The sequence below is a fragment of the Elaeis guineensis genome, chromosome 6, assembly GCF_000442705.2.
Source record: "Elaeis guineensis isolate ETL-2024a chromosome 6, EG11, whole genome shotgun sequence".
Taxonomy (NCBI): Eukaryota; Viridiplantae; Streptophyta; class Magnoliopsida; order Arecales; family Arecaceae; genus Elaeis; species Elaeis guineensis.
The window spans coordinates 10,048,306-10,061,198 of NC_025998.2; the positions used below are offsets into that span (position 1 = coordinate 10,048,306).

The window sequence follows — 12,893 nt, forward strand, 5'->3', positions numbered from 1 at the left end:
GGTTCGAAAGAATTCAAGGAAGAGATCCTCAAAAATGGCTTCGCCTCGTATTGCGTCGGATATGAAAATGGTCGAGATGCGGTCGAAAAATTATACCGAAGCCTCGACTTGAGCAGCATCGTCCCTCCAAGATCGGAAGACAGAGTTGCCGAAGAAGAAGCCGCTCCAACATAAGAAGAAGCACCGACCGGGCCCAAAATCGTTCAAGTCGACAATGCTACCCCCGAACAAAAGAACAAGAATGGTGATGAAGCTTAGTCGGTGTGTTTTGCCTTTTTTTTTTGTAGTCTGATACTTATAGTCAGACTTCGGTCCAATTTTGTAACTTTTTGTTGACAATGAATAAAAATATTTCTAAGTTTGAATTCTTGTTTTTTGAAATGTTTGGAATGTCTGCAATGTAAAATAACCATCGAATATTGATCGATAATCCGATCATTCGGTAAGACTCATAGAATATCAGTTGGTCGCATAGTCTTTGATGTATTTTGATGGTAAGTCGAATATCTAATACCCAATACTTGGTTGAATTTGTACGTCGAATCATTTGATAATCAGTGGTAAGCCGAATATCCTTCGACCAGCTATAGTCATGTCAAATATAATTTCAATTTGACTTTTGATCATTTTGACATTTCTGTTCCACTTAATTGGAACTAAGTCGGCATATTGGTCTTTCGACTATAGTCAGCTTTTACAATGGAGAGCCGATATTGAGAACCGAACTATAATCGGCAGTTCGACTTTTGTAGTGAAAGCCTATAGTCGATGTTGGTTGAGATTATAGTCGGTATGCTGATTTTTGTAGGAGAACCGAAATACAGTCATCACCGAAGCAATTGATTCTTCGGCTTTTATTATGGAGACTGAGATAAACTTCGTATCAAAGTATAGCAAATAGCTCGGCTTTGGCAATGAAAGCCGACATATGGTCAGTAGTTGATAAAACTTGTAAAAGACTTGTGATTCTGAAATTCTGATTGTATTTCAAATAATATATATATCGATGACTTTATTGATAATACATCTTCAGATTATCGATATTTCATATTCGGAGAATCATCGAACCTTCGAGGATTTCTAGCCGATATGCGTCCGATCTAAGAGTTTCAGATATTTAGTAAGGTCCTTTCCAGTTTGGGTATAGTTTTTCTTGATCTAAGAGTTTTCAGACTTCTGCTTTTCTTAAGATCAAATCTCTTGATCAGAAGACCTTCGGATTGACTCTTGCATTATAATACCGGGCTATCCTTTGTCGATATGCAGCCATCCGAACTTGAGCTTGCTGTCGGAGTTCTGAAAGGATATCTAAGTCGGCTCTCCGACATTCGAAGTTGCTCGGTTCACTATATTGTTCGATCCTTGTTGATGGCAATCCGATCTCGAGCGGTATCATTGCTTCTATCTTATAAGTTAAATTGAAGGAGGATTCTCCTGTTGGTATGCGGGGAGTCGTTCGATATGCTCATAAGATCGGATATAGTTCTTTCACCCAGAGGCTTTGGCTTCATTTAGTCGGATTTTCAGTCTGTGCAGGATTATCCAGTTGGTTACTTCCATCTTGCCATTTGACTGTGGATGGCCGACTGACGTGAGTTTGTGCATAATATGAAACTTCGCACAAAACTCTCTGAAATTTTGATTGTCAAATTGTCTACCATTGTCAGTGATAATGGTGTGTAGCAAACCGAATCTGTAAATGATGAATTTCTAAATGAAGTCTTCCATCTTGCTTTCAGTGATTTACGCCAGAAGTTCTACTTCTATCCATTTGGTAAAGTAGTCGATGGCGATCACTATGAATTTTTTCTGACCAGATGCCAGGGAAAAAGGATTAAGTATGTTAATTTTTTATTGTACGAAGGGCCATGGTGCTACAATCGATGTCAGCTGACTAGCCAGTTGATACTATATATTTGCATACTTTTGATATGGTTCACATTTTTGAATGAGTTTAGCTGCATTTTTTTTCATGGTGGGCCAATAATATCTTTGTCGTAGAATATTATAAGCCAGAGACTTGTCTCCTAAGTGATTTTCATAAATTTCTTCGTGTATTTCTCTGAGTGCATAGTCGACATCTGTAGGTCCCAAACACTTCAACAAGAAGAGAGAGAATGATCTTTTGTAAAGATAATCATTCATTATTATATATTGAGAGGTCATCCATCGGAGTCGTTTAGCCTCTGAGGAGTCTGCAGGAAGGATACCATCGGTCAGGTATTGAACGATCGGATCCATCCAGCTTAGTTTGATAGTGAGCTGCAATACCTCATCAACTTTATCGATACTCGATTGTTCAAGGCATTCAATAAATGTCCGACCCAACGAGTTGAAAGTGGTAGTAGCCAATCGATGGCGATCACTATGAATTTTCTTTGACCAGATGCCAAGGAAAAAGGATTAAGTATGTTAATTTTTTATTGTACGAAGGGCCATAGTGCTACAATCGATGTCAGCTGACTAGCCAGTTGATACTATATATTTGCATACTTTTGATATGGTTCACATTTTCGGACGAGTTCAGCTACATTTTTTTTCATGGTGGGCCAATAATATCTTTGTCGCAGAACATTATAAGTCAGAGACTTGTCTCCTAAGTGATTTTCATAAATTCTTTCGTGTACTTCTCTAAGTGCATAGTCGACATCTGTAGGTCCCAAACACTTCAGCAAGAGGAGAGAGAATGATCTTTTGTAAAGATAACCATTCATTATTATATATTGAGAGGTCGTCCATCGGAGTCATTTAGCCTTTGAGGAGTCTGCAGGAAGGATACTATCGGTCAGGTATTGAACGATCGGATCCATCCAGCTTAGTTCGATAGTGAGCTGCAATACCTCATCAACTTTATCGATACTCGATTGTTCAAGGCGTTCAATAAATGTCCAACCCAACGAGTTGAAAGTGGTAGTAGCCAGTCGTGAAAGTATGTCGGTCCGAGCATTTTCGGATCTTGGAATATGAAAGATCTCAAAATATTTTAAGCTTGCCTCAAATTCATCCTTGATCTATCCAACAATCAGTTGTGAGTCGGTGAAGACCTTCAAACTGTTGATCTCAAGCTCCTTGGCTATCTTCAAGCCGACTAAAAGTACTTCATATTCGGCTTGATTATTTAAGACTAAAGTTAAACCGAAGGGTGTATTCAGTGACTACCCCTTCGAAATTTGTGAGTATAATATCGGCTCCACTATCTTGTGCATTAGATACTTCGTCAATATGCAGTAACCAGGTCGATCTTAGATCGAGGTCGGGAGTCGTAGCTTTTTTTCTTGTATTATCATCTATATCTTCTGACTTATTATCGGATATAGTACATTCGGCGATAAAATCAGCTAGGACTTGCACCTTCATGGACGATCGTAGGCAATATTGAATGTCGAACTTCTCAAGCTTTACTGCTCACTTTGCCATCCGATCTGACGTATCGGATCGATGTAAGATTGCCTTCAGTGATTTATCTGTCAGAACTACAATCGGATGGGCTTGGAAGTACGAACGAAGTCGTTGTGTCGATTTGATTAGGGCTAGATCATTTTCTCCATCCTTGAGTATCGGACTTCAACATTGTGAAGTACTTTACTGGTGCATTAGATTGATCGATGGATTCGGTTCTCATCCTCCTAGATGAGCATCGAACTAACTGCTTCTGTTGAAGTCGTCAAGTAGAGATACAATGTCTCTCCGACCCTTGGTTTTATGAGCAAAGATAGAAAAGTCAAGTATTTTTTTAAGTCTTTGAAGGATTGTCGGTATTTATCCAACCACGAGAAGTCCTTCGTCTACTGTAAAATTTTGAAGAATGACAAGCATCTCTCGACCGACCTAGAAATAAATCGACTGAGTGCGGCAATCCTTCCGTTGAGTTGCTGTATCTCTTTCTTTGAACTCAGGTTCTTCATGTCGATAACAGCTTCGATCTTTTTGAGATTAGTTTTGATTCCTCGTTGTGAAACAAGAAATTCGAAAAATTTTTGGAGGTTACTCCAAATGCATACTTAGTCGGATTTAATTTCATCCGATGCCATCGGAGTGTGTCAAAAGCTTCCTCCAGATTTTGAATATGATCTAAAATTTGGAGACTCTTCACCAGCATGTAGTCCACATATACTTTCATGTTTCGTTCGATCTGTGTCTTGAAGATCTTGTTGACGAGCCGTTGATAGATAGTGCCCATATTTTTCAGATCGAAAGACATTACTTTGTAGCAGTATATACCTTTGTCGGTCACAAAAGCTGTGTGCTCTTCATCTTCTTGTGCCATGCGGATTTGATTATATCCAGCGAAGGCATCCATGAAATTTAGAAGTCGATGGTCAAAAGTCGCATCAATCAATTGATCAATCTTTGGTAATGAAAAGCTGTCCTTCGAACAAGCTACATTTAGATCAGTATAGTCGATGCAGATCCTCCACTTTTCATTGACTTTTCTTACCATTACCACATTGGCAAGCCAGTCAGGATATGTAGCTTCTCTGATGAAGCCTGCCGCGAGGAGTTTGTCGACTTCTTCTTCAATGATCTTTTATCTTTAAGAAGCAAAAGGATGCTTCTTTTGTCTCACCGACTTAACATTTGTGTTAATGTTAAGTCGGTGAGTTATTTCTGAAAGAATTTCGAGAATGTCGGTGGTCGATCAAGCAAAAATATCAGCGTTGACTCTGAGCAATTTTATTAATTATTGCCGCTCTGAGTCAGATAATTGTGATCCAATTCGAACCGTTTTCTCAAGCTCCTCTTCTTTAATTGTGATAGAAACCAGTTGTTTAGCAGGTTCACCCCTCTCTTGATTTTCTTTTTGGTCCAATTTATCGACAGACAAAGAGTCTTCAGGTTTATTATTCTGGATGGAGACAAAGAAGCAACATCGGGTGAGTTATTGATCTCCACGCATCTTTCCGACTCCATATCTTGTCGGAAATCCGACTAACAAATAGTATATCGAAACCACTGCTCTCAGAGCGTTAAGCCCAGATCATCTAAGTATGGCATTATAAGCCAAAGGTACTTGAACCACCGTGAACGTTATGAAAATAGTACTCTGTTGTGGTTCGGTTCCAATGGCTAAGGGGAGAGAAATTTCTCCCTCCACTATGACGTATCTCCTGTGAAGCTGATCCGTGGTGTTGAGACTCTTTTGAGTCGGTCAGTTGGCCGTCGCATTTGGAAGAAAGTCGAATAAAACAAAACATCAGTTGAACTTCTATTATTTATAAAGATTCTTTTTACATCATAGTTTGCTATTGTTGTCAAAACAACAACAGCATCATCGTGGGGAGTCTGAATTCTTCAAACATCTTCTTCCAAAAAAATTATTACATTGTCGAGTCATCGTCATTTTGCCGACTTTTCTTCAGAAGTTGCCCTCCTGTCCAGTTGTCCGGAGATCATGTTGATCACCCCTGCAGTCAATTGATTATTTATAGCTTCCTGAGTTTGCAGTTGAGGTCGTCGATCAGCAGGAGATTAAGTTAGCGGATATCTCTGGTATTTTTCGAGGTAGCCTCGTCGAATCAGGGCTTGGGCTTCTATCTCATCCCTGAGCTGGATGCATTGTTCGGTATCATAATTATGATTATGATGGAACTGACAATACTTCATCCGGTCGTGGTTCCTCAGCAATGCTTTCATTGGTGGGAGGTGTCTTAGATATTTCGCTCCTTCAATCTCCATAAGGATCTCCGCACGAAGAGCGAAAAGAGGAGTATAAGAGTCATACCTACCATAATCCAGCCTTGGACTCCGTCGTCGGGGCAAAGTTCGCTTATTGGATGGTGGCCAACTTGATTCAGCCGGAGCTCCTCCCTTCTTCTGTTTCTTCTTCTTCTAACTTTTGCCTTCTGTCTGGCGTCGGTCAGAAGCTTCTTCGTCTGTGCACATATATTTGTATGCACGCTTCAGAAGTTTGGCATAAGTCCGGAGGAGAGTCTTGTCCAAAGAATATGTGAATCGAGATCTCCTCAGATCTCTTTTTATGACTGAGATAGCCATGTATTCATTGAGGTCTTTAACCTCAAGCGTGGCCGCATTAAAATGAGCCACTAAATCTCGAAGTGTTTCAGTCTCTCCTTACTTAATCGAGAAGAGACTATGAGAAGTTCGTGATGACCTTCGACTGGTGCTGGAGTGAGCCATGAAAGAATATTCTAGCTGTCCAAAAGAATATATATTTTTCGACTGAAGCCCGGAGTACCAGGTTCGAGCAGCTTTTCGAAGAGTTGCCGGAAAGTTGATGCATAAGAGGACGTCGGTCGTCCCCTAAATCGTCATGAGAGCCTTGTAACTCTCAAGGTGGTCGATCGGATTGATGGATCCATCGTATGGCTCCATCTGAGGTATCTTGAACCGAGATGGGATCGATTGGTCCAAGACATGCCGAGAAAGCAACTGAATGGTGTGGAAGTCGTAGTCGTTGGAGGACTTTCGATCTTCCACTTGAAGCTAAGCAAGTTGGCGATTGATCTCTTAGAATTTACGTTCATAATCATCAAATCGCCATTGGAAAACTCTGAGGGTAGAACCACCCGACGAGTTTGAAGGAGATATGGAGGGTGTTCGCGGTCGTTTTTCCTTCCTAATACTATTGAGATGGGAAGGAAAGGAGAATGCCAGAAATGATGAGTGGCATGCCGAGTGCCGAGAATGTCGTTGTTCATCTCGGCAGAGAAGCCGAGATGGTCGTTCCGAAGAAGGAGACGGTGATCGCCATGGATGACAGCGACTGTGCTTGGATGGCACTGACTATGCCATCGGTTGCTCCGTCAGTGGCTGTTGCTGCTGGGTTTGTTGCTGTTGGAGGTTTTGACTGCCTCCGTAAGGACATTCATCTGCTGCATAAGTGCAGCGATCTGGACGTTCGTGGTGATCGCAGGACGTGAGAAACTAGGCTCTGCTAATGGAGGAGGGGGAGGAACCTCTTTCCGACGGAAAGAGTGTCTCGCCGACTCGATTGCAGTAGAATGCTAGGCCCTGATTTTTACCATAGTGAATATGATCTCGATCCCTTTCTAGCGCGTCAATCTGTTGCGGCCAACTCTCCATCACCTGTCATTGGGAATGAATACCTGCAAAACAGCGTCCACACAGATCGAATTTGTGTCCGATGAAGATCCTCCAATACCTAAGTCAGAGAAAGAAGTTGGTGAACAGGAGTTGAATGTAAGAAATAGCAGAGTTTTAGCCTTAAAGTTGGCTTACAAGCCTTATTTCTCTTACTCCTTTTATAGATGAGGTTCTCGTAACCGTCGGACGTGGTCCCATATTTTATAGCATTAAATTATCGGGCCATAATCGCGCAGTGAATTATTAATTTTTACTGATTATGCCGTGATATGCAGCCGGTAATCGTTTGTGACGGTTATGGTATATCTGAGTTGACTAGCCAGCCATATGTCGGTAGAATTTGTGAACGACCGTCGGCTATTAGTTCTATTATGCTGACGGTCAAATCGTATGTCATTGGTCGGTAGTTGGTAGTCGAATATTAGTCGATCGATAGATCTTAATCGACCAGCCGATAATAAGTCAGCGTAATTAGTTCGATCTTAACCCACTTGTGCCACTTTTGCTTGCTTAAGCTTACCGTCATGTGATCTTATGAAATTAAATAGAGCTTACACATTCTCAAAATTCCACATTTCTTAGCAATATTTATTAAAGAGAAGAATTACATTATTGACCTAAAAAAAAGAATTACATTTTTAATAATTTAGAAGCTTGTTAATGACGAAGTCATACATCCGAGTTTGTGACAGTGAAGCTAGGGACAACCAATCATGCTATAACCATAACCATCATCCAGTCGTTTCCAATTATTTAGGATCGCCTTTGCTTTTTTTTTTTCCAACAAAATTAAAAACAACTAAACATTCATACACAATCACCGTTAGCAAACAACCATATACCTTATCGAGGTCCCAAAAAAAAAAAAAAAAAAAAAAAGGCAGTGCAAGATAATTTAATTGTTTTTATCAAATCAAACACTGATTTTAACCCAGACCGCCTTGCTGGGCACTCCTCGGTGCACCACGTGAACCAGATAATACCCCGGCGGTGCGTACGCCGCCGACGGCGGCGCCACCACCGTGATGGCGTAGCTCCCGACGCTCTTGGTGGCGAACTCCTCGGTCTTCAGTATCAGCAGCCTCTGGTTCATGGAGATGCCGTGCGTGGTGAAGGGCGGCGCGTACATGGTCACCATCAGGTCGTCCCTCTCCACCGGTTCCGTCGTCGTGAAGGCGATCGTGAAGTTCCGTCCGTACTTCATCCCCTCCCCTGGCAGCACGTTGACGTCGATGACCGGCCTGTGGTTGTTCAGCGCCGGGTCCAGGTACGGCGGCCGGAACTTCTCCACCCTCAGCTCCGTCGGGAATTCTTCGCCGATGAACCGGTAGCGGTCGTTGGTGTTGCTGCCGGCGACGAGGATGTCCCCGTCCGGCAGGACCGCGGAGGTGGAGTGGTACATGCGCGGGATGGTGCTGGGTGCCAGCACGCGGAACCGGCCGTCGGCGTCCGCAAGGCCGGGGCGGTAGAGCACCGGCGTGAGCACGGGTTCCTTGGCCTGCCTCCACCCAGCGGAGCCCTTGGCGGCGCCGTTGATGATGAGCACCTCGGCGTTGGGCAGCAGCAGCATGTCGCCCAGGGTGCGGGGCATCGGCATCTCCTCCATGTTCCAGGCGGCGTCGGGGTTATTGACGGCGATCCGGCCGCAGCTGGTGAGGGCGGGGACGAAGATCTTGACGGCGGAGAGGTTGAAGGAGTCGCGGGGGCAGCCGCCGCAGATGAGGACCTCGGGGTTGACGTCCGTGCGGCGGAGGTCGAGGGGGAGCAGGACGGACATGCCAGAGGCCGGGTAGTTGCGGGAGCCGCCGGGTAGCGACGGGTACTCGCGGATGACCGTGTCGGCTTTGGGGTCGAGGAGGATGGCGCGGTCGTTGGCGAAGATGAAGAGGTTGCCGTCGGTGTTGAGGTGGACGAAGGGGTAGAGGTTGTTCTCTATTACGTCGGTCGTCTCCCTTAAGAAAGGGAGGTCGCGGACGTCCTGGACGGTGTTGGCTTTTCCGGCTGGGGGGACGTACTCGTAGTTGAACTCACGGCGGCCTCCGACGACGACGAAGCTGCCGTTGGGGAGGATCTGTTGGGTGGAATACCTGCATGCATAAAATTGCAGTGATTAATGGTATTAATAATAGCAATATCAATTTCAAGGTTGCGTACGTGCATGGGTGAGTGCATGCATGCATGCATTAGGTTTAGTCTGGTTGAAACCAAAGAGTATGGGATGTTTGTTTGGGTGATATCTGCTACCATTTTTGGGCAGAGAGATCGTAGGTGAACTCCTCCCAGTCGCAACCGGCGCAAGGTTTGAGGTATCTCACGGCTCTTCCCCCATCGTTATACCCTCCGGTTTGCACCAGAGTTCCCTCAGCGTCGAAGCCTCCGGATGAACACCATGTATCCGTCAAGACCTAGATGCAAAATTAATGAGATCATTACATGCAAGGGACGTTTCTGAACAAGGTAGTTGGAAAAGAAAGAGTCAACAGCTAATCTTGAAGGAGATAGAGGAGTCCTATGACCAATTTTACTACGTACGTACGCAAATGTAGTTACAAAAACTAGTAGTTTGAGAAAAAGATCTGATTAGTAAATCTTTTGTTAATACCCGTTCTCGAATAAGATAAGCATTAATCCATATATGCTGTGTTTGCCGGCAGAATCGAACTTTTAGAAGAAATTGTTCGTGAGAGGAGTTTTTTTTTTTTTTGAAAAAAAAAAGGAATTTGTGAGAGAAGTTTCTTTTAATAACCGTTAATTAATAAATTTTTTAACGAAATTTCCGCCAGTTTGCGAGGTTGGAATTAAGTTGGAAATGTTAAAAAAATATGGAAATAAATTTCACGAGTTTATCTTTTTAACTGGAGTGCTTTTTCTGGCTTTTAAATAACGAGTAAGAACTTTACCAAAAAAATAAATAAATAAAAAGTCAGAAAACTTCCCTTTTCTTTCTCTCAAGAAAACCTTTTTATTGTTCATTTTCCTTTTAAATTACTTTTGAACAATCAAAAACCAGACCCTAAGATTTGAGCTATATATGTACACTCCCAGACAACACTACGGGATCAAACCTCCTTATCGTATATAAAGCCTAAGTCCGTTTAGAAATATTATAATTCATATCATAGCAAATCAGCATGTAAAAAAGAACTCTTGTCAGGTATTTCTGAAAAAAAAAATATTAATTCATTAATTCAAGTAGAATGCCCAAGTAACTCTTTGTATCACAACATATTAGTAATGCTACAGAGAGCGGGTTACGTGGTACAAGAGTACTAGCATCCAAGTGGAAATTAGCGCGATAGACTAGGAGGAGATTGATCTTTTGAGCCGAGATATTAATTCTCTCATCCATATTGAATTAGAAAGCCCCAGTCCTCCAATAACGACTCTTCGTGATTGGCATGATACGAATGACATGAATGCAGTCGATCGTTACATAATATGAGATCCATCTAATTATGGTCATCATGCCAATAATGGATGATCGCTATTGGAGGACTGCCCCACTCTATATATCTCAGATTCAAATGGAAATGGATCAAAACTCCGATCGTTAGTTAGCAGCCAGTCTATCAGCTATGATATCAAGAAACTTTTGTGAGGACATGGCTTGGGTCCCAAAAGTATTTTTCCTTATCAAACGCAAGGAAAAGTGAGGGGGAGAACGAAAGGAAACGAATGCAAGACAAAATATACGTGATACGTACCTTAAGCGGCCGGACCTCAGCGGTGTCAATATCAAATTCGACTGCATGGGCCCAGCAGTCCAACGCTTTCACCGGGCTATTGGGATCCACGCGGCAGTTGCCTTGCGGCAGGGCAATCTGCGATGGCCCAAGCACGGTGGTGTCGAACATGATGGCCTTGTTGTTCTTCATGATCACCAGGTGCATCGCCGACACCCCTGCGTTCTCCCTCACAAGCTTCCATTCGCCGGCGTACTTCGTCTCAAAGTCCGGCCTCTTCCCGGCCTCTGCTACCTGCTCGGGTTGCTCAGTTGCCCGTGGCAGGAACGGGTCCACGATGAGACCAAGTCTCGGCCGTCCGAATGGGTTCCCGAGGAGGTCGAACAGCGAGGGCTCGACGACATGAGCACCGAGGAGGATAGGGAGGAGGTAGAGGGTGGCACGGAGGAGAGCCCCCATTCGCAGACTCTCTCTCTTCCTCTCTTCGATGGCCCCTCTCTCCTTCTATTGCTTCTTGGGTCCTCCTCCCTTATGTATTCCGAGGTTCGGTTGGTCTCTCTTCCTCTTCTTGCGCGCTTTGATTAGATGGCACTCCTTTATACGTGAGAGAGAATTCTGACGTTGAAGGTCCACCGGGTGATTCAAAAATAGCACGGGATTGTTTTGTTTGGTAAGAACACGGGGTTTGTTTTCGTATAACAAAATTGCACTGGACCGCGTTCTTATTACTAGTTCAGTCTTGATGTTTCTCAAAATATCTGAATTGCCATTTCTGCTGTGATTGGCAAGCCAGGAGGGTGGTGATTTTGTAATAAATTAGAATTCGAGGGTGATTCATTAGCCATAGAACTGAAGTTAGGGTTCACGCGCTGCTCGAACGTCACAACGCCCGGCGGAAGGCTTTTACATCGTTGCTGGCTGTTACCATTAAAGCCTTTTCCTACCCAGAAAATATTCGTTGCAACGGTGATACCATGTCACCGTTGTAACAGCCCGATAAAAAGCTGAAAATGAGTGAAATACATATGGTAGTGTGAGATATTATTTATGAAAATTAATATAATATATAACAATTGATAAAATATAAAAATTTTTATTAATTTATTATAAATTTGACATGATATTACCGTTACAATAAATATGTTTTTCCTACATGTGTATACATTGCGTGCATGCTACTTTATAATGGGACTAGTTTACTAGCTGAGTGCACGATCTGATCTAATCGATAATAACTATAAAGAGAGAGAGTATTTGTGTATAAATCCATAGTATTGTTTGACATCCATGGTTAATATCAAGATCTCTTGCTCACTTTGAATTTTACAATATTCTTAATTAACTCTATTTTCTTTTGATCTTTAAATCTAGGCTATGTTTGGTTGAAATGAAATAAGGTAGAGAAAAAGATTGTGAGAGAAAGAAAAGAGAGAGGGAGAGAAGTAGAAGAAAGAAATAGGGGATATATCGATCGGAAGGTCGGTGATGATGGTCCAATTGTGACCAAAAGGCCATGAGGAAGGAAAAATAAGAAACAGGAAGTTAGTCTAAACAACAGAGGATGAAGGAGCTTTTGGCATCAGCCGTGGCTCGACTCACATGCTGATGGTTGAGGCTCAATTGTGAGATCACAAGAAGTCCAAAAAGGTTTAGTTGGAGGTTCGACTAGACCACTATCTTGAAAATTAAAGATGAAAGAATCTCTAATAATAAGAAAAACTTGAGGCTGTTTTTCCATAGGTTCTACGTTCTCGTAGGTGATGCACTTTTTTTGATAGCAACAACCATCTTTGCTTCCTCAAGATTAACTTTGGTGGCAGCATCTCAAGAAGAGATGATCGTGATAGAGCAAGTTTTGTAATAAGAAATGATAGTGGTGTATTGGTTGCGACAAGTAGTATCAAATTGTTTAGTAAATCGATTTTGATAGCAAACTTACATGTTGCATGGGAATAATTGATATATGTTATATAGTTTTAAAGACTTCTCCTGTCAGACTAGGGAACGATTTTTTTGATAGTTTTTAGGTGGCTATCTTATTCACTCTCTTCAGAAACCAATTCCTATATTCGGATGGAGAATTGTTGGAGAATGAAGGTAAGTTTATAAGTATGTAAAGTGATATGTCCATAGGGAAGCTAATAG

General features: G+C 42.5%; 1 protein-coding gene across 1 annotated transcript; it reads right to left on the minus strand.

The window, feature by feature from the left end:
* Positions 1–7,978: 7,978 nt before the first annotated feature.
* Positions 7,979–11,207, minus strand: LOC105047413 (aldehyde oxidase GLOX1-like). The gene is made up of 3 exons (XM_010926328.1): positions 10,770–11,207; positions 9,310–9,470; positions 7,979–9,152 (listed from the first exon to the last, which is right to left on the minus strand). The coding sequence occupies exons 1-3, from the start codon at positions 11,205–11,207 to the stop codon at positions 7,979–7,981; spliced, it is 1,773 nt and encodes a 590-aa protein (XP_010924630.1).
* Positions 11,208–12,893: the final 1,686 nt, after the last annotated feature.

What these genes read in the sequence shown, in the direction of transcription:
- LOC105047413 (XM_010926328.1), bottom strand. Translation starts at nt 11,207, where the DNA reads ATGGGGGCTCTCCTCCGTGCCACCCTCTACCTCCTCCCTATCCTCCTC. An exon ending in CTGAGGTCCGGCCGCTTAAG is followed by an intron (nt 9,471 to 10,769) that starts GTACGTATCACG and finishes TTTTGCATCTAG; the next exon opens with GTCTTGACGGATACATGGTG. An exon ending in GATCTCTCTGCCCAAAAATG is followed by an intron (nt 9,153 to 9,309) that starts GTAGCAGATATC and finishes TTATGCATGCAG; the next exon opens with GTATTCCACCCAACAGATCC.